This window comes from Aspergillus caelatus (genome assembly GCF_009193585.1).
Source record: "Aspergillus caelatus strain CBS 763.97 unplaced genomic scaffold BDV27scaffold_16, whole genome shotgun sequence".
Taxonomy (NCBI): domain Eukaryota; kingdom Fungi; phylum Ascomycota; class Eurotiomycetes; order Eurotiales; family Aspergillaceae; genus Aspergillus; species Aspergillus caelatus.
Genome location: NW_022475279.1, coordinates 181,003 through 193,805, shown reverse-complemented (window position 1 = coordinate 193,805; position 12,803 = coordinate 181,003). Strand labels below are relative to the sequence as shown.

Below are 12,803 nucleotides of genomic sequence, written 5' to 3'. Positions count from 1 at the left end.
AGAAAAAAATGGATTTGGGTCGACTGGGATCGGGGAACGCCGTTATGGTGCTAGCCCCACGATCTATCCGTATATACCACAAAACTTAATATGGTGTTGCTTTCTAACCACATTGGGGCCCCATATTTCGTCTTCGTCGATAGGGTATGTCTTGCTGCCAATATGGATTATGTGAAACATGAGAGCAGACAAGATAGCACCCAGTGGTCGTTAGTGTAACTGGGGTAATTAGACATGCAAAGTCCAACGTAGTATTACCTCAAGTTGTGAGAATTACTCTCGTATTAGTCAGGGATTTGTAATGCCTATTTGCGGTTATCACTGTCCCAAATAGGCAGCTGGATTTCTGAATCTTAATCTCAGTACCAAATACTATGGAGAGACATATTTCAATTTTGGATTCAGCGTTACCAGATAGGAAAACGAAATAAGCTCTGCGTGCGGATCACTGTCTTGCTAACCATGGTACCAAGATATGTATGTTTTCAACCGTTCGTGATGACCATCGATCCCAGAAGTGATGATCTGCATTGACATTCAGAAGAAGTTCGGTAGAGCGTGAGGCGCATGATGTGAATATTGAGGCGCCAGCCACTGACTCAACTAGAATAGTTAGCTTCATGTGAAGGTATATACGATAGCACAAGAGGATTGGCGTCTGGAACTCATTTTTGAGCCTCTTGGCGGCTCCGACACGGCTCCGAGGTGAAAGGGACGACGAGCAAGACATTGGATGGCTGGAACGGAATCTTCTGCCACCGATTGCAACTGGGGGAACGTCAAGGGCGCTTGGAACCATGGGTGGGGCGAAGGGAGCAGCATCATTGATTTGTTGAGGTCAGCCTGGCGTTCTCAATAGGTTTGAGCTACCACACGTCGTTCTACTTCCCATCGCTATGTCGCAGACTGCTTTTTATGCCCAGACCCACCTTACCGGAAACACTAACCTCCTGCAGTGCGATTGGTAGAATACCTCTCCTTTTTGTGCATTAGTTTTGTTAACGGGTACCTTTTACCCGTTGTGAACGGTGTGGCTAGACCCAGGGTCCAAGACTAAGCATCCTCGGGACATTAGTGGGTAACAGGCTCCATAAAACGGAAAGTTTAATTGGCAACTGTCGGCAATGATAATCCTTCCAGGTCCAAGAACTGGAGAATGGCTTGGGGGGGGGCTCTTGGATAATAATTATGCCAGTGTAGATTGAGACAAGGCATCTTATTTCTACAACGGGGCTCCCAGCAGGATATCTGTAACACATCCAAATTATGAATTAGGCTTTAAGCACACTATATCAAAGATTGTACCTGAAATAATTATTTTATCATTAGTTCTTTACTATGTCTAAGGATCAGCCCATCAAACGCCGGCCAGATGGACGGGGCAAATTTGATTTGGACATTGAAAGCCCCCAACTGCAACATCTTACACGCCACATCGATGAGGCCGAACATGTCCGCATCGAGAACTGCATAGGCTTCGTGCAAGTCCCGGTTGGCATCGCCGGGCCACTGCGCATCACAGGTCCTGAGACGGCCGGTGAATACTATGCCCCATTGGCTACGTGTGAACCGACCTTGGTCGCTAGTTGCAGTCGGGGCTGTAAAGTCTTCAATGCATGCGGAGGCCTACAGTTCGAGGTTCTCAATGAGGCCATGTCTCGTGCGCCGATGTTTCTTTTCGCCAGTCCGGCGCATGCGGTAGCGTTTGCGCGGGCAGTCCCATCATTCCGAAACGAGTTTGCCCGATGGGCCGAGTCGACTAGCCGATACGTTCGGCTACAGGAGCTGCAAGCTTCGGTTATTGGCTCCAGTGTTCATCTTTTTTGCAGCTACTTTTGCGGCAATGCTGCAGGTCAGAATATGGTCAGCAAGGCTACACAGCATGCGTGCGAGATGCTGCGGACCCACAGATGTGCAAAGCAATTCCAGATCCAAGACTTCCTCATTGAGGGTCAATTGGCGTCGGACAAGAAGCCTTCTTGGGGCAATGTGCAGCGAGCTAGGGGAGTTGAAGTGCTAGCGTGGGGCACTATTACCAACGCTGCCTGCCAAGAAATCCTAGGCTGCAGCACGGAGCGTCTATATCGGACCCAAATGGCTCTAAAGGAAGGAGGAATACGCAATGGCCAGTTCGGCTGCAATATCAATACCGCCAATATTATAGCCGCTATCTTCGTGTCGACGGGGCAGGATGCGGGCAGCGTGGCAGAGGCTTCCTGGAGTCATCTCACATCTGAATACGATTACGAGACCAAGGAATTAAAAATGACTCTGTATTTTCCCTCCTTACCGGTGGGTACCGTGGGTGGGGGGACTCTGTACCCATCGCAGAAGGAGTGTCTGGATATGTTGGGGTGTGCGGAGCCCTCGGGGAAGAGAAGGCTGGCTGGCATGATTGCTGCCTTTGCAGTGGCATTGGATGCCAGCACAAGCGCAGCAATTGCTAACGATACATTCACTATGAGCCATATGAAGCTCGCCCGTGGGGAAGTATTTGGGTCTCGAGTGTCGAAGCTGTAGGCGAATGGGTCGATGATAGTTCTGCATTGTGTTTGGGGTGGACAAACTAACTCCATGTATCGAAGTTGGCTGTGTCGTTCTCCTTTTTCTTCTTGCCATTTGCTTTTCTTTCTTTTTGAGATACTATTTTTATTTATGTATTTATCTACGTAGCCTATTTTAATTTATGTTTGATACTCATTATAGCTTTCGTGAGGTTTCGCTTTTCTATTTCAAAATGTAAATGTAATTGAATTTGTTATCGGCATTTGTACTCGCCTATCTAGGTTACTCTCCTGCTTTTTTGCTTTTTTCTTAATTTTTTTTTTTTTTTAAAGGCGTTAGTATGAAGACGGACGAAGTTAGCTACGGAGTATACTCCATAATAGCCTAGTCGGTGGGTTTTGGTGATCGACTCCATGTCCGACAGGTAGCGTAGGCAGTATCAGTCAAGGGTCCAAGGTTCCAACGGACAACCCCCGTGTATCGTTTGCCCTTCAGTGATAAGGTAGATTCGTGCGTTAACTGAGAATGTACTAGGTCAGTGGGTCTGGCTCCTTGGCCTTTCCTTATACTGGAAGGTGCTAATATGTCCACAATAGATGGTAAGTATGATAGGAGGTGTGGTCGATCGTTTTGCCACAATGGGGCTGACATTGGATTATGAAGCAAATCATTCCAAGGCATTTAATTGTGATTTGTTCAAACTCCACGCCCTGGTGGGTTGAAGGAACGGAGACAGACCAACGTCCGTGTTCTGGACCCTCAGCGGAAAAGTCTAACCCACCAGTCAATCCCCCGAGATCCACCGGTACAGCCATGGATGGATTCTGAGGCCGGTTGCTTTTTTTGGACATAAACTCTACACAGAACTTAGCGTGTTAAAGACACGCGCAGCAGATCCACTTCGAAAACAAGGAAGTTGTGCGTGGTTTAATTGTTTGCCATATTTTATGGTATAGTTCGTTATCGATTTGGCAGGTCGGTTGAGATTCCATGGCTATGGATTCGTTTTCCACCCTTAAGCTCATCCGGCCTTTCCATCCTAACCTTCTAGTGTGAAGTATCTACAGCAAGGTTAAATGGGACATGCACAGGGAGATCACCATTTACCCTTCCTGGAGGGTATACGGTCAAAGGCACGTATTTCCAACGGTCAACAGACCTTACAAGGCAGCCCCATTTTTCCTATCAATTTTGAATGAGTCGGAAAAATGGGGGTCGAGTTGAACAGATGTGAGTTTCTTCATGCCGATTTCCCGTTCACACCTGCAGATAGCTTGTTGGGCTTTAACGGTCTGGTGCAATCCATCACCTGGCATTCGCTAAGGATTTAAGTTTCCAAATAATGGCTCATTTTTGCAGATCAAACGTTCGTCAGGCATTAACACAGTCCTGTAAGACCTACTTCCCACGTGTACTGTCGAAGGAATACCACCTCGGTTATTTTTTCCCAGGTGGTTCTTTTTCCTCAATTCTGGTAGGTCTCATTTTGTGGATAACTCATTCGTCGTCTTCATACTGTTACTTCATGCGAATTGGGTTTTCTCGGTTCTTGCCTCACCAGGGACCCTTGATGAACGGTGTCAAGGATAGCAGGATCGCACTACAAAAGTTAGTAAACTAAGATTGGAGGGTCCATGGGAACCCGGCAGACTTGAGTCAGTATGCGACACATAAACCCCATCAGTATCAGTCTGCATTTATCCAAGACGTAGTTATTATACGTCGGACTTTGATCCTATTTACAGACAACACACTATAGTGCTAATTCAGCCCCTTTCAAACAATGGAGCCTTCGGTCAGCGACTTCAAGCTGGTCGGACTGGCGGCAGGGTTCACACTAGGGTTTGGTTTCCTTACAGTCTGGAATGCAATTAAGCAGACTTCGGAAATCGAGAAGCCCTACAAGAGCCCTTTCGTTATTCTTATCTGGATTGAGATACTGTCTAATGTGGTAATCGGAGTAATGGGGTGGCTTGTGCTGGAGGGCATTGTACCTGTCATGTAAGCCCCCTGCGACATGGCGATACCATGCAGTTCGCTGTAGCACTGACACTCTTCCCCAGTGCACCTGTACTGGCACTTCTACTATTTTGCTGGGCCCTTCAGATCCAATGTTGTATGCAAATCATCATTAACCGCATCTACGTTGTGGTGGAAAAGAAGAAGACCGCGAGAAAAGTCAAATGGGGCACTGCCTGTCTCATCACAGCAATCAATATTGCAGTGTTCTGCATTTGGATCCCTGCACATATGACTCCCCCGGTTAATCATACGTGAGTATCTTCTTGCTCGCTCCGGGTATACGGCTGACCTTGCTATGTAGCTTTGTCCTAATTAATCGCTTCTGGGACCCAATCTCCAAGTTACTAATATGCATCGTCGATGCATGTTTGAATGTTTGGTTCCTACGAGTTGTCCGTGTGCGACTGGTTCGCCAAAATGGACTAAAGAAATACGGGCCCTTAGTTCGGTTCAACATGCGAATGATGTTCATTTCCGTACTTATGGACGTAAGACTACCGCACAATGAGGCAATTTGTTGCCCTGTTTCTCGAATAATTCTCACATCATATGCCTAGGCTATCCTCATTGGACTCATGTTCCTGCCTAACCCGATGGTCTACATCCAATTTCATCCAGTCACCTACATCGTGAAGCTTAACATCGAGTTGAAAATGGCTTCACTCATCCGCAAGCTTGCGCGGGACAGCAACATTAACAATGAAATCCATGAGGCAGCAATGAACCTCCCGACGCGGTTCAACTCACAAAGTCATTATATCAAGTGCGATGATGAGGTAAGAGAAAAGAGGAATCTGAGGCATATGCAGTTCGCCCAGCTACGACAACAGGGGTTCGAGACTGAAGACATGAAAATAATGAAGACAACCAGTGTTCGCGTTGTAACAAGCCCAAGACCCTTTGTTCAGGACAATTTGCCTCCTCTGCCACCGCTGCCAAAAGATAGAAGATGAGCGGTACGCTGATGTGGTGATTTGACTGAATACTTACAATGTATCCTATTTAATGTGCAATTTACTTGATTTAAATAGCTGTACAATATAGCAGGTTCTAGGAATTGTGGCTAGGTTTACATGGCACGATTGATTTGAATCGTACGTTGCGAGCGTATTCAATTCGTATCGTTGAACACTCCTCGATTGCCAGACTAATACAGTAGCTCCTGGACTATTCTTAGTTTACCAAATGTTAACACCTTGGACGCAGCCTCTTTCGGAGTAGTGTACCATAGAACACTTTGTCTTACTTCATCTATCTCGGTAATGCTATTTGCCTTGGTGTGAGAAGGTTAAAAACTGGACAGACCAGTAAAGTAGGCAGGGGAATCGCGCAGATAAGTCCCATAATAATGTACATTATATGGAGTCAAATAAGCCTGGATCACTTTGTAAGTAGAGTAGGAAGACCCTCGTTGCATACATGGTATAATTAGTTGATTCTACAGGATATGAATTATTATGCATCATGCCCAAGTGCAAAGACTTCCTTATCACTTCCTGAAACTCCAATAAGATAGTTACATTTTTAGTACAGCTTCCTACATGGCTTCTAGACCTAGGCAGTCGTGCTAAATCTGGGCTGAAGTTTATCTAGCGAGATGTGCCGTATGTTTATGGTTGAAACTAGGCAGAAGATACTGTCCCGACTCTAACCCAATCCCCCCCACGCGCACCAAACCCCGGCAAACCTTACGTATTACATTTTCGGAAGGTCAAAAGATAGCAGTACACCATGGATGCTTTGTTAGCGACATGGACAGGATATGGTTTGTGTGACTAAGTTGCGGACGGAATCCGAACATATCCGGAAAAGGGCAGCCGAGAAGCCTTGACAGGAGTATCGTTTGGGTGGACAGATAACCGTGCCCGAAGACCCCCACATTAGAGTGATGCGTGAAAAGTGTGCAGTAGCCAATCACCCGCATGCTGAACCATGTTCTGATGCGACTTAGCCGAGGACAATAGAGGAAAAGTATTCCATGGTTCAATGACCCACTCTAGCACCCCTTAGTGTCGTCAAGCGTACATCGTCAATTCCGGCCGAAAGGTCAGCAGACGACGACTCGATCGCAGATATGTCTCATTGGTAACTCATCACAATGGGGACATCCGGACGATCATGGAAGTACCGTCCACGGATCTACCGCGGGATCACCGTCTCATACGACTTGATTTCGGTATAATTTTAAGGGCAAAAAAAGGGCTCAAGATCGAAAAGTAATCCACTAAATCGTGATGGAGTGCGTACCCACCTCAAGAGTTACGAGACTTAGGGGTGAGGGGCCCTCTGGACGAAAGTGGGTAAAGCCTCGGACAAGACTGTTAGAGTAGGGCACCCAGGAAGTCTAAAACTTGGAGATGAAACGGGGGCCGTTCATCCAAGGGTGGGCCCCGGGATTATCACAGTTGAATTGCTCATCACACGTGGCGAGCCATACCCTTACCCTGGTCAACAGCCTTGCTTTAGACTTTGTGCCTGCGCGATCGGCCTGTAACCCTGGTGGCTTGTGGCTCAAGGGGGGCTTTTATCTAGTCTCCATTTTCCTTTCCCAGAAGTGTTCTAAGCTCAGAGTTCTATATATGTTTCAAGAGAACCCATTAATATCGCACCATGCTTTGCTGACATTCAGCCTTGTATAGACTGAGCAATTGAACGAACACCATCCAATATGAAACACACAATCTCTTTTAGAATGTGGGAGATGAAGAGAGGCCTGATCATAAAACTTTACCAAGAAGAAGAGTGGCCTCTAAAACAAGTGCTCAAAAGGATTCGCTCCGACACATTCAATCCAAGGTGAGGCATTCCAGAGGGCCCTGAGAGAGACATATGCCCTGACCGATCGACTGCTCTTCCACAGTGAGACTCAGTTGCGGAGTCGCTTGAAAAAATGGGGTGTCACCAAGCTATCTCGTCGTCGCAGTCAGAACAAATTCATCATGAGCCACCATGAAAGCCTAAGCAATGAAAGCTGCTTCAAGTCGCCAGTTTATAGTAGTGACGAGACGGCACATTCAACAACCATGAGCCATTCTACGACGAAGGAAGACTTCTATACACCTGAACGAGGTGATACCATGCATGACAAGCAAACATCATGTGGGATTATACCACATGAGTCTTTCCATTCTTCTACAACAGCCATGTCAGCAGTCAACCCATCATGGGAGTATCATGAAGTTTCCCCTGGATACTATCCACGGTATGTCATTAGATACTCTGAAATCTGGGCCACTCTTATGGAGTACCCGAGGTTGGACGGCATACTTCAAAAAGCAAATTGGTGGCTAACGCCTAATTTCAGGTTTTCACATCCCGCTCTCGACTTTTACAACCCAGCCATAGAGCGGCCAAGAGCGGAATTGGCATCATCACAATGGCCTATGACTATGAGCTACGGCATGTTGCCAGAGGATGTGACCCATGACTCTGCTACGCGGTTCTACGCTACTGCACCCTCCGGCATGTTCATGCACCAGCCAGCGCACTTTACGTCCTTCCCTCAGTCAGACTGGATTCAAACTCCAGAGTGCCAATTAGTTTATCAGCCGTCATAATCAGAACGCACCCTACCAGACACCCCTTATCTTACACCCTTAATACGCTGGAACCGATATGTCGCTTTGCTATTTTCATACCCCGAATTGTCAACTATGTTCAATATATCCTCTCGTCGTGATTTGCTATGTACAAACCAGTGATATACCTGACTCGAAACCAACATATTTACGTTGCTTTTTTTTGTCGACCTTGTCGAACTATGTTTGTTTAAAACAGTCGTTCCGATTCTGTCTCTATTTTTTTCTTTTGTCACTTGTTATAATTTGAAAGTCACACATATATGCGATTTGAAGCTTTTAAGGATGGACTTGGCCAGTCTTGCTTGGCACAACAGTGTACAGTCGCTCGAAACATGAAAGCACAAATTTGGGAAAAGGATGTGTCACACACAGTGGCCTGTATTTGGAATTTCCATATTTTTTTTTTTTATCTACGAATACTTCCAATAATTTACACTTCAAAACCTGATACTCTAACATCCCCTGTTTGTTATCTTTTAGTTCCTAACAACAATTCCTGATCACTCTTGCCCAAAAAGAATACAATATCCGGTGACCTATTCTTGTCCGAGATTACTTGGGCCATACCCCTCCGTACAACGATTTTCTAACTACGGTAGGCTCGCCTGCATTATTAGGGCTTTCCAATTAGAACAAGTGGCTTGATGGTGTGTACAGCTCTAAGTCACTGATAGCGAAGCCGTTGGAAACGACGGTCGGGAACAAAGAGTTATGCTGGGATATCTAACCAGTCTATGGTTACATCCTAGGCTACTCCTTGGAAGGGGCTATTCCCATAGACAATGCATAACGAATTCAACTGGCATCTCGAAAATATACTAGACTGATAAATGAGCAGGGAAGGCATCGGTATCTCTACATCAACAGGCTGCGACCAGGGCCGAGCACATATGATATTGCATGACCACTGTGTGCTGAATATATAGCGAACGATGCTACTATCAATAGTATCTTGGCGGACCGTGAATACACCTTCAGCCACCTCTGTAGCCTGTAAAGTGGCCAAAGAGAGACACCACCCCTCCAGGTGAATGAATCCCAATCAGGGAAGTAGGTTTCATACCACAATCTGCCCGCCTTAGCCGGCCATGATGCTGCGTTCCGGCCATATTTGCCTATGTACCAGTTTGAACAATCACCGGAAAACACAGTGTCCTTTAGCCGCAGTTGCATAAGATTCGTGTGCTTTTCCTCTGCTGATTGTTTCACTTCAAGTACACGAGCTCTTCGGTCTAAGATAGGTATGAATAGAGACTTGACTGCATATGAAACCTGTGTTTCGCAGGCAAACAAAGCTGAGTTGTTCGCTGGAAAGACGTTGGGTCCAAAACTAAATTCACTGTCAGGCCCACGATCCGCTGCTTTGGACATAGTTCTGCTTACATTATGCCCATATTTGGGAAGTTGTGAACGTGTGTACCGTAGTACGCCTGTGCCCCTCTGGACTCCTCCCATTGCTTATTCAATGAGACTCCACGTCTTCCTACTATCTCCATCGGAGTTAGGAACTGGGACACCTGGAAACCTGTCGCAAGGACGATAATATCGGCATCTGATGAGCCTGTTAGGGCGATTGAAAGTGAACTTCCAGGGTTCATGCCACGTACGATACTCGTCACCGGAGGAACCAATAATTCCTGATTCAGTGAACTCCTTGATACCCTCATTTCGGAGCGAGACATTGCTCCGGTGGAGAGAGTCAAGATACCCTGGGTCAAATATCCTTCTCTTACATCCTATGATTGGCACAATCAGTAACTCCCTCATGCCAATAAAATCGTGCGATATATGCCATACCAAGCGGAAAGTTGGGCACGATAAAGTCCCAGTACTTCTCTGGCGTTTTAGAAAGTATATACTCTTTTGATTCCTTTTCCGCCTCAATACGGGCATTCACCCCTTCAAGGGACGGGAAATAGGTGTTCGACTCCGTCTCTGCCTTGAGAAAAATCCGTAAGCGGAGCCAGCGTTGTAACAAGGGAATCCAGCGGAAAGCACATTTTTCCACTGCTGAAAAATGATGATTTGGCTGTAATATACCTGTCAGTATTAGTATAGGTATACACTTCTTGCTTCACATGAAATAACGGAGGTTCATACACGGGGATGGTACCACTGAGCGCTACGAGCATACTGTTGCACGAACGAGGCCTTCTCAGCCATTGCAGGTACGACTTGGGCGGCGCTACAGCCGTTTCCAATAACCGCCTAGTATAAAGTCAGCTCAAAGCTTTTCACTGAGGGATAAAAGGTTTCAAATACCACTCGCTTGCCAGTGTAGTCGACTGAGTGGTCCCATCGAGCTGTGTGAATTATCGAGCCTTGGAATTCGTTCATATTCTTGAACCTCACATCCCGAGGGAAGGAAATTGCCCCGACCGCTGACACGAAAATCGTCGCATACCGCACGAAGTTCAGTCCTGTTTTGTGATCACGTAAAGAGACAGTCCATTCTTCGCGACATTCATCCCATACGGCGCCAGAGCATTCTACAGAAGTGATGACATGCTTGCGAATGTCGAATTTATCCACAGTATCCTCAATATCTAACATATTGCAGTTAGTGGAGCGCATTTGGACGCGTTCTTGGGCAAGTTTACATTGCAAAATCTCTGGTTGCTCGCATAGCTCTTTCGACCAGTTCGGATTCAGGTTGAAACTGAACGAGTACAAATGAGATGGGAGGTCACATCCACTAGTAGTTAAGCATGTTAGCAACTCTCTTGCTTGCAAATTGATACAAGGACCGGGCAGTCACCATCCAGGGTAAGTGTTTGTCCTCCAGGTGCCTCCAACACCGTCTAGCTTTTCATATATCTAACATTTTTCTTAGATGTCGGATCTCTCATATGTGTCGTGTGAATAGCCATAACTTACCAAAAAGTCGTCAAACCCCAGTTCGTGCCTCAGTCGATACGCAAGCGAAATACCGCTGGGGCCCGCCCCAATAATAATTGCACTAGGAGAATACGCTGTTGCCATGATCGGTACACTTGGAATACCACTCTGAGAAACGTCCAGTCCAGGCACTATGATTGAGGAGGAATTACAACAATTAACATGTGCACTTTCTTTATGACCTCTTAAACAATCCCATATATGTATGAAAGTGTGCAGGAATTTGAGTTCCGGTGTTGCTTTTCCGTATGCCATACCTGCTGTGACATCCTCATCCGCTCCGGGATTCATTTCACGGTTTCAAGGCGCTGAGTCTATTCTTCTCAGCTTTTATACCTTCGATAACTATAGCAAGTTCATACAATAGGTAATTGCAGTCTTTCACGTGTTGCGTTCTTGACGATGGAGTCTACAATCTCTCAGAGCAGGGGACAATATCTTCATGGCCCTAAGGACCTTCGGCTTGAAGCTCGAGAATTAGGTGTTTTATCCTCAGATAACGTGCGCATTCAGATACGATCCACGACTCTTTGCGGATCAGACGTCCATTACTTCAAATACAGTCAAAATGGGTCCATCAAGATCAAAGAGCCCCTGTGTGGTGGCCATGAGGCAGCAGGTGTCATTGCTGCCGCTGGTCAATCCATCCTTGAAGGTGGAGATCTACAGATAGGTGACGTTGTTGCCATAGAAAGTGGAGTACCTTGTGAAGATTGTGACAAGTGCAAGAACGGGCGCTACAACGTTTGTCCAAAGTTACGTTTTCGAAGCAGTGGTGCTTCCTTTCCACATTTTCAGGGAACACTTCAAGAGTTCGTTGATCATCCTGCGCGTTGGTGTCATAAGTGAGTGTTGGTTGTCCTCATCTGTTTCCTGTTATTAATAGCATCTCCAGGCTTCCTAGTGTACTCTCATGCGATGATGGGGCTCTTCTTGAGCCTCTTGCCGTTAGTATCCATGCGACTCGAAAGGCTACTCTTCAGCACAGATCGTCGTGCTTAGTTCTCGGAGCTGGAGCTGTGGGGTTGATGTGCGCCGCTGTAACAAAGATTGAGCACCAATGTAGAGTTGTTATTGCCGACATCGATTCTGGTCGGGTACAGTTCGCTCTTGATGAGGGCTTCGCTGATGCTGGTTTCATTGTTACTCCAAGGAGCTCCCTGTCTACAGAGAAGTTCAGTCAGGCCAAAGATATGGCTTCAGAGATTAGCAGGGCCAAGTGGCCCGATGAAACATTAGTCGATCGCCCTGACGTTGTCTTCGAATGTACCGGCGTCGAGACCTGTGCACAGGCATCCATCTACGTGAGCCACTCACCTTTTGCCACATTCACTAAAAGGTTTAGGGCTAACTTTCCCAGACCGTCGACGGCGGGGGCAAGGTCATTCTGGTCGGTATGGGCTCGCCTGTTCCGTCCTGGCCCATTTCAGAGATTACCGGAAGAGAAATTGATGTTGTCTCCGTTTGGCGCTATGCAAATTGTTATCCACGGGCGATTGAAATTATGGAGGCAGTAGCACGGCATGAAATTGGACCAGACGTCAGGAAGATTATCACGCACCGGTTTTGTGGTCTTGAGTCAATCCCCAATGCATATGACATGGCGAGTAAGACACGAGACGAAAGTTCGAAGTTAGTCATTAAGGCCGTAGTCAATCTCTAGATTAACAATATCATATGATCCTGAATGTTAACCAAGAGGGGTATACCAGGATTTGCTAGCGTTTACATTGAAGATATAGGCGCACATTCTCTGCAAGGCATTCTTAGACTAGATAACACTGTAAATGTATTTCA

At 46.4% G+C, this 12,803-nt stretch overlaps 6 protein-coding genes across 6 annotated transcripts; 5 read left to right on the top strand and 1 right to left on the bottom strand.

Annotated features, from left to right (window-relative positions):
- The first annotated feature begins 1,233 nt into the window (after nt 1–1,233).
- Nucleotides 1,234–2,689, top strand: BDV27DRAFT_121535 (hydroxymethylglutaryl-CoA reductase). The gene has a single exon (XM_032065390.1). The coding sequence runs from the start codon at nt 1,339–1,341 to the stop codon at nt 2,518–2,520; it is 1,182 nt and encodes a 393-aa protein (XP_031932114.1). The 5' UTR covers nt 1,234–1,338; the 3' UTR covers nt 2,521–2,689.
- Nucleotides 2,690–3,581: 892 nt separating this feature from the next.
- BDV27DRAFT_24622 (uncharacterized protein) lies at nt 3,582–4,207 on the top strand. Its single transcript, XM_032076120.1, has 2 exons — nt 3,582–3,735; nt 3,865–4,207. Exons 1-2 carry the CDS (start codon nt 3,701–3,703, stop codon nt 4,124–4,126), a joined length of 297 nt encoding a protein of 98 aa, XP_031932113.1. The 5' UTR covers nt 3,582–3,700; the 3' UTR covers nt 4,127–4,207.
- On the top strand, nt 4,208–5,595 carry BDV27DRAFT_24618 (uncharacterized protein). Its single transcript, XM_032076119.1, has 4 exons — nt 4,208–4,506; nt 4,569–4,778; nt 4,829–5,015; nt 5,085–5,595. The coding sequence occupies exons 1-4, from the start codon at nt 4,289–4,291 to the stop codon at nt 5,478–5,480; spliced, it is 1,011 nt and encodes a 336-aa protein (XP_031932112.1). The 5' UTR covers nt 4,208–4,288; the 3' UTR covers nt 5,481–5,595.
- Nucleotides 5,596–7,123: 1,528 nt separating this feature from the next.
- On the top strand, nt 7,124–8,638 carry BDV27DRAFT_121530 (Clr5 domain-containing protein). The gene is made up of 3 exons (XM_032065389.1): nt 7,124–7,323; nt 7,388–7,729; nt 7,832–8,638. Exons 1-3 carry the CDS (start codon nt 7,196–7,198, stop codon nt 8,082–8,084), a joined length of 723 nt encoding a protein of 240 aa, XP_031932111.1. The 5' UTR covers nt 7,124–7,195; the 3' UTR covers nt 8,085–8,638.
- Nucleotides 8,639–8,735: 97 nt separating this feature from the next.
- On the bottom strand, nt 8,736–11,090 carry BDV27DRAFT_141556 (flavin-containing monooxygenase; the record flags this gene model as incomplete). The annotated part of the gene is made up of 10 exons (XM_032069840.1): nt 8,736–8,822; nt 9,081–9,438; nt 9,492–9,669; nt 9,716–9,844; nt 9,906–10,137; nt 10,209–10,316; nt 10,371–10,654; nt 10,709–10,803; nt 10,867–10,925; nt 10,986–11,090. 10 exons carry the CDS (start codon nt 11,088–11,090, stop codon nt 8,736–8,738), a joined length of 1,635 nt encoding a protein of 544 aa, XP_031932110.1.
- Nucleotides 11,091–11,408: 318 nt separating this feature from the next.
- BDV27DRAFT_166605 (NAD(P)-dependent alcohol dehydrogenase) lies at nt 11,409–12,669 on the top strand (the record flags this gene model as incomplete). Its single annotated transcript, XM_032074235.1, has 3 exons — nt 11,409–11,851; nt 11,902–12,310; nt 12,367–12,669. 3 exons carry the CDS (start codon nt 11,409–11,411, stop codon nt 12,667–12,669), a joined length of 1,155 nt encoding a protein of 384 aa, XP_031932109.1.
- Between the last annotated feature and the right edge of the window lie 134 nt (nt 12,670–12,803).